This window comes from Vulpes lagopus, chromosome 12 (assembly GCF_018345385.1).
Source record: "Vulpes lagopus strain Blue_001 chromosome 12, ASM1834538v1, whole genome shotgun sequence".
Lineage (NCBI taxonomy): Eukaryota > Metazoa > Chordata > Mammalia > Carnivora > Canidae > Vulpes > Vulpes lagopus.
This window is the reverse complement of record NC_054835.1, coordinates 1189965-1197729: the sequence shown is the minus strand read 5'-3', so window position 1 is coordinate 1197729 and position 7765 is coordinate 1189965. Positions and strand designations below refer to the sequence as shown.

At 40.9% G+C, this 7765-nt stretch overlaps 1 protein-coding gene across 1 annotated transcript; it reads right to left on the bottom strand.

Moving 5' to 3' along the window:
* Nucleotides 1-1029: 1029 nt before the first annotated feature.
* Nucleotides 1030-2532, bottom strand: LOC121472525 (LIM and senescent cell antigen-like-containing domain protein 1). Its single transcript, XM_041723704.1, is given in 3 exon segments — nt 1030-1842; nt 2060-2294; nt 2297-2532. Coding segments are annotated over 3 exon segments (1011 nt in total). The 5' UTR covers nt 2439-2532; the 3' UTR covers nt 1030-1208.
* Between the last annotated feature and the right edge of the window lie 5233 nt (nt 2533-7765).

The following is a 7765-nucleotide window of genomic DNA, read 5'->3' as shown; positions in this document are numbered from 1 at the left end:
CAAACTGTGGAAGGAGCCTCGGTGTCCATCGAAAGATGAATGGATAAAGAAGATGTGGTTTATGTATACAATGGAATATTACTCAGCAATTAGAAACGACAAATACCCACCATTTGCTTCAACGTGGATGGAACTGGAGGGTATTATGCTGAGTGAAATAAGTCAATCGGAGAAGGACAAACAGTGTATGTTCTCATTCATTTGGGGAATATGAATAATAGTGAAAGGGAATATAAAGGAAGGGAAAAGAAATGTTGGGAAATATCAGGAAGGGAGACAGAACATAAAGACTCCTAACTCGGGGAAACGAACTAGGGGTGGTGGAAGGGGAGGAGGGCGGGTGTTGGAGGGGAATGGGTGACGGGCACTGAGGTGGACACTTGACGGGATGAGCACTGGGTGTTTTTCTGTATGTTGGTAAATTAAACACCAATAAAAGTTAATTAAAAAAAAAAAATACTTCATTTCTTCCAATATCATAAAGTATACTGAATTTTCAAATGCCTAGTATAAATTTTTTTTGCACAAAATTTAGAAAGGCATACTATTAGCTAGCTATAACTACTGTGTTAAATAACTGTAGGAAGGAAGAAGTTCACAAGGAGAACAAATTATAAAACCAAGCATAATTATTGCATTTAACAACAACAAAAAGAAATCAAGTAGTTCTGAATACACTTGTTTTGTGTGTACTCATCTTATAGCTACTAGTTTGGTAAACATACTTGGATTCTACAAGAGTTCTTTTCCTTGACTGGTTATTTTTCTTCCTTATGTCCTTCCTAGCAGCAGTTTGAATTATTTATCTTTTGAATACAAAGTAAAACAATGTTTCCTTTTTTTTTTTTTTAATCTTTCATGTGAAAGCTGACTCCCTACTTTCATTTTTAAAAGTTAAACTAATTTTTTTTGGACCTTAATTAAAATCTAACATCTAAACCATGTGTGTCTGTTGTTAAATATAGTCTACATTTTGACAAGTTGATAAGGGTTATTAACAAAAGCAAATCATGATTTCGTCTGTGTTTTAAATATGATTACACAAGGTTTTTTTCTTTTTTAATGAGAAGGAAATGAAGAAACTCATTCATACAGGCTCTCTTTACTCTCAACTATTTTGAGATACAGCTTTAAATAGGGTGGATCAAGTCAAGTAATGTTGGTTATCTCTTTTATTTGCATAGAAGAGAGAAAAAAAATAAAGGAAGTTATTTCCTTCCTAAGGTCTCAGCTAGTTTCTTAAGTCTTTTCTTCAGCTCCAATGGAAATTTCTCATAGCACTTCTTACAGACGGGCTTCATGTCAAACTCCACAAATTTATTCTTGAGTGTTAATTTAGTGTTGCAGGTCGAGCAGGCAAAACAGTTGACACACCAGGCCTTATTCAGAGCAGAGACCACATCACCCTCTATAACACGGTTGCAGTGGAAACAAACATCACCAAATAGCTGGTTATAGTGGGTTTCGCAATAGGCCAGGCCCTTCCTTTCATAATGGCGATGTCCAAGAAATGGCTTTTCACACTTGGCACAAACAAAATGCTCCACATGCCACTGCTTGCCCATGGCATTTACCACACGCCCTTCAATGGGCCGTCGACAAGCGCCACAGATGGGGACTCCCGTTTTATCATGGCACGGAAGGCAGTACAGTTCTCCCTTCAGCTCCCGGGCATCAGCTGTCAGCTCCTTCCCGCAATTGGCACAGTTGAAATGGTCTGGATGGTAACGGTCATTCTTGAATATCAGCGGCTGCTCATCAATGATGGCATGGCATTTCTGGCAGGTGTATTTTCCAAGGCCTCTGGCTTTCTCACGATTATGACAGGGGCGACATAGATGTCTCCCAGCATTCTTTTTTTTTTTTTAAATTTTTTTAAATTTATTTATTATAGTCAGAGAGAGAGAGAGAGAGAGAAAGAGAGAGGCAGAGACACAGGCAGAGGGAGAAGCAGGCTCCATGCGCCGGGAGCCTGACGTGGGATTCGATCCCGGGTCTCCAGGATCGCGCCCTGGGCCAAAGGCAGGCGCCAAACCGCTGCGCCACCCAGGGATCCCATCTCCCAGCATTCTTGACAAACCCAATATCTGCCAGCACTTCCTGGCAGAGGTCACAGCGGAAGCACTCAGGGTGCCAGCTGTTATTCATGGCTTTGATCACTCGGCCAATGATGAATTCACCACACTGATGACAGCAAGGAGCAAAGAGCATCTGAAAGTCATGTTCACAATACTTCCTTCCTTCAAACTCATAGAAGAGTCCCTCTGGAAACTGCTGGAAGCACTGAGCGCACAGAAGCACTGCTCATGGTACAGCTCCCCGTTACTGTTTACTATCTTCTCGGCGGGTGCAAAGCCCCCATTGCAGCGCTCACAGGTGGCGTTGGCCAGAGCACTGGCCATGTTGCTGTTGGTCATTCCTGCCGCCACGCGCAGCATCTCCGCAGTCGGCCGTCGTCCCTCCGCACGCCGGCTGGGGCCGCTCGGACCGCCGCCTCCTCCGTCGCGCTGCGGCCGGCGGCGGGCTGGCTGGCGGGCGGGCCGCTAGCAGGAAGGGGAGGCGGGCACGGGGCGGGGAGGCCGCCACCGCCTCCAGCCCTCCGCCCGCAAGCGGGGGTGCACGCGGGATGGGGCGACGCGGGGGGGGCACGGGGGGGCCGCCAAAGCGGGAGCCCGGCCTAGGCCCCGCCCCGGCCCCCCGAGCTCATTCATTTTTATGGTTAAGTAATATTTCATTGTGTATAGATGCCACATGGAAATTGGCCATTTAATACTGCACTGTGAGTTCACAGCAGAGATGGTGTGAATGCCCAGTTCTTCAGAATTTTCCTCCCTTACCCTTCTCTTCTTTCAGCCATTCCTGCATCCTGTGTCCCATGCTGCTCTGAAGTTGGAGTAAGGCCACTCATGTGGGTGGTCTTTAGAGCAGGGCTGGCTCTGGGGACACTGTGAAGCCAGACTGGGATAACAGAGGCTCGAGTTTTACCCCTCAGCATCCATGCAGCCACACCATTTCTTTGAAAGCATTGATCTCTTTGCTTGGAATCTCACACATTCATAGCAAATCCTCCTCCTCCTCCTTTCTTCTTCTTTCTTCTTCTTCTTTCTTCTTCTTCTTCTTCTTCTTCTTCTTCTTCTTCTTCTTCTTCTTCTTCTTCTTCTTCTTTCTTCTTCTTCTAATGGAGAAGGAAAACAGAGGCACGTGGAGGAGTCTGAGACAAAAAAAAAATCATGGAGGCAGAGTGGTAAGAGTCACATGACCTGGCTTGCAGTCTTACCTATGGCATTAACATGTTGCATGTAATTGGGCAACTCATTTTCCTTCTCTGTAAAAATGAATGTATTTGTAAGTTGCTGACACTCTAGGTTAGAAACATCTAGGCTGGGTATGGTTGGGGATACCAGTTACTTACTCAGGTAAGGGATGATGACTTCAAGTGGCCTTTGGAGGATCCAAGTACCTTTTCCTCAGTCTTGATGTCCTTGGAATATAGAAAGAATGTTCCTATCAGGCCATGAAAAGGAAAAAAAAAACCCACCTTCTGGTGAGAGGTGTCAAGACCTGCAATGATGGGTATGTGGGGCATGTGCAGTTGTTTCAGTTTAGAGATAAGATTATCAGCAACTGAGGTGGCCACTTTTCTGTTTCCTTTAGGGAGGTGACCCCTCATTGTAGTCCCAGGCACTGGAATCATGAGCCTTTCTTTCATCCCCAACTATCCACCACCTTTCTGCTTCAGGTTCCATCAGATATTAAGGGATAGGATGTGTGCTTTGAACTATCTGTCCTGTACCTGACCTCACCACAAGGAGGTAGACAGCCTCCCCAGACTCCAACCCTAGGGAACTCATTAAACACCATGTCTGGGAGAGAAGTAGAGATCTCTCAGTAGAGACCAAGGAAACTCAGACTGCCATAGCAGTGTTTTTCTTAGATCTGCAAATAATTAGTCACTTGGAAACCACTGTTCTCCTTTCTGTCTCTATGAATTCCACTATTCTAAGTACCCCATATAATTGGACTCATACAGGTTTGTCCTTTCATATCTGGCTCCTATCTTTGAGCCTCATCCATGCTGGAGCATCTTGGATTCATCCATTTTTAAGGTTAAAGTGCAGTTCTGCAGTCCAGGTATTAACTCATTCTTAATGTTTTAGCCAAATCTTTAATTCAATGAGTTGCTGTACCAGAAAAAGGCAGTGTCATTATTCATTTTACTAACTTTTCATCCTGTTGGCGTTCAGCAGTATCAACTGAAACAGGCTTTATTTGTCTCTCAGCTACTATGTATTTGTCACTCAGCTACTATGTATACCTCTCCAGCCATTGCAATATGATTAGTTACCCTGTAAGGTGCTTTTATGTCTTTTCAATTTCTAGTTTGAAACACTGACAAAAGCAATTTTTTACTTTTTTATTGTCATAAATTATACACAGCACCATTTTTGACTCATGGGGTGCTCCTGATGCCCATGTTTAAACTATTCACTTTCTTTTTCTATGAACTCAGAACAGTTGAGACTCAAAATGATGTTACAACGTAACTGGCACCAATATACTGCTTGAAAACACTGTTTCATATGCCACAGGAGGCTGTTATTAACATTTATAAAGCCAAGGAAAAGATGGCTTCATCATTTTTTCATTTATTTATAGGTTTGCCCAATTTCTTTGGAATAAAGTTTTCTCATGATTCAGAGAACTAGGTAATATGCCAGTTTCGTTTGTTTTAGTGACATTAAGTGTAGATACTGCAGCCAGTGGGGTGAGAAAGTGAATCTTTGTATCTCTTTCTTTTAAACCAATGATCCATTGTTCAGCATAAGAAAATGTGAGCAAAATTAACTTTATCTCAGCACATATTGACTAATCTACATTCTCAGCTCTACTCTAGCCTCAATGGAAAAGAAAATCAAATGAGAAATGTATTTCCTGAGAAATATTCATGCTGTTTTCAATGGTGGCTGCACCACTTTACATTCCTTTAAAAAAATAAAGATTATATATATATATATATATATATATAATCTTACCTATATTTTATTTTATAAATAAAATATATTTAAAATATATAAAATATTTTTAAATATTTTTAAAATATCTATGTTAAAATATAAAAAATATATATACATATATGTATATATATATCTTTATATATATATATGTGTATATATATATACATATATATATATATCTTTATTTTTTTTAGAGCATGAGTGGAGGGAGGAGCAGAGGGGGAGCAGACTCCCTGCTGGGCTCCATGTAGGGCTTGATTTCTTGGCCCCAAGATCACAACTGGGCTGGAATCAAGAGTCAGTTGACAGGGGGATCCCTGGGTGGCTCAGCAGTTTAGAGCCTGCCTTTGGTCCAGGGCACAATCCTGGAGTCCTGGGATTGAGTCCCACATCAGGCTCCCTGCATGGAGCCTGCTTCTCCCTCTGCCTGTGTCTCTGCCTCTGTCTATCATAAATAAATAAATAAATAAATAAATAAATAAATAAATAAATAAATAAATAAATCTTTACAAAAAAAGAAAAGAGTCAGTTGCCTAACCGAGTCATTCTGGTGCCCCAAGCATTTGACATTCTTATTGATAGTGCACAGGGTCCACCTTCTCCACATCCTCACCATTGCTTGTTATTTATTTTTTTTTTTTTGGCCATCCTAACAGGTGTGAGGTATTGTTTCATTGTGGCTTTCATTGACCTGTCTCTGTCCCATTTACCTATCCCTGATGCTGTTTTTTTTTAAATGTAATTTTTAGAAAATTCCAGTATAGCAATCATGCAGTGTTATATTAGATTCAGGTGTACAATATAGTGATTCAACACCTCTATATATGACTCACGGCCCATCATAAGTGTGCTCTTAATCCCTTTTACCTACTTCACCCATCCCTCCACTCACCTCCCCTCTGGCAACCACCAGTTTGTTCTCTGTATTTAAGAGTCTGTTTGTTTTTTTTTTTTTAAGGTTTTATTTATTTATTTTAGAGAGATAGTAGAGAGTGTAAACAGGGGGAGAGAATTTTCAGCAGACTCTGTGCTGAACACAGAGTCGGATGTGAGGCTCGATCCCATGATCCTGAGATCATGACCTGAGACAAAATCAAGAGTTTGATGTCAAACTGAACGAGCTACTCAGGTGTCCCCTGCCTTTTAAAAAGATTTATTTTATTTATTTGAGAGACACAGAGAGGAAGAGTGTAGATGGGGGCAAGGGCAGAGGGGAAGTAGATTCCCTGCTGAGCTCAGAGTGAGACATGGAGCTCCATCTTCCAATCGAGGGAAATCATGACTTGAGCAGAAACCAAGTAGTTGGTCACTTAACCAACTGAGCCACATAGGAACCCCAAGAATCTGTGTTTTTTTTTTTTGTCTCTTTTTTCCTTGTTTGTTTTGTTTCTTAAATTCCACATATAAGGGAAATCAATCTGTGTTTTTTTTGTCTCTTTTTTCCTTGTTTGTTTTGTTTCTTAAATTCCACATATAAGGGAAATCATATGGTAATTTGTCCTTCTCTGGCTGACTTATTTCACTTAGCATTATATCCTCTAGATCCATCCATGTTGTTGCAACTGGCAAGATTTCATTCGATTTTGTGGCTGAATCTATGTATGTATGTATGTATGTATGTATGTATCTATCATCTATCTATCTATCATCTATCCACACATTCCACATCATCTTTGTATATATATATATATATATTTTTTAATTTTTATTTACTTACGATAGTCACACAGAGAGAGAGAGAGGCAGAGACACAGGCAGAGGGAGAAGCAGGCTCCATGCACCGGGAGCCCGACGTGGGATTCGATCCCGGGTCTCCAGGATCGCGCCCTGGGCCAAAGGCAGGCGCCAAACCGCTGCGCCACCCAGGGATCCCTCATCTTTGTATATTTATTTGTTGTTAAACACTTGGGCTGTTTCCATAATTTGGCTATTGTAAACAATGCTGCAGTTAACATGGAGGTTTGTATATCTTTTCAAATTAGTGTTTTTGCATCCTTTGGATAAATACCCAGTAGTGGAATTACTTGATCATATGGTGCTTTTATTTTAAATTTTTTGAGGAACTTCCATACTGTTTTCCACAGTGGTTGCACCAGTTTGCATTTCTTTTTTTTTTTTTAAGATTTTATTTATTTATTCATGAAAGGCAGAGAGAAGAGAGAGAGAGAGAGAGAGAGAGAGAGAGAGAGAGAGAGAGAAGCAGTCTCCATGCAGGGAGCCTGATGTGGGACTCAATCCTGAGACTCCAGGATCACTCCCCAGGCTGAAGGCAGATGCTAAACCGCTGCACCATCCAGGGATCCCCACCAGTTTGCATTTCTACCAACAGTGCAAGAGGGCTACTTTTTCTCTACATCCTTGCCAAAATTTGTTGTTTCTTGTGTTATTGATTGTAGCCATTCTTACAGGTGTAAGGTGATATTTCATTGTGGTTTTGATTTGCATTTTCCTGATTATCAGTGATGTTGAGCATCTTTTCATGTATTTATTGGCCTATGGATGTCTTCCTCAGAGAAATGTCTATTCATGTCTTCTGCCCACTTCCTGACTAGATTATTTGTTTTTTGGGTGTTGAGTTTTATAAGTTCTGAACAGATTTTAGATAATAACAGATATGTCATTTGCATAACAAATATAACAGTATATTCTCCCATTTTGTAGATTGTCTTTTAGTTTTGTTGATTGTTTCCTTTGCTGTGCAGAAGCTTTTAATTTTGATGTCATACCAATATTTTATTTTTGAATAAAAA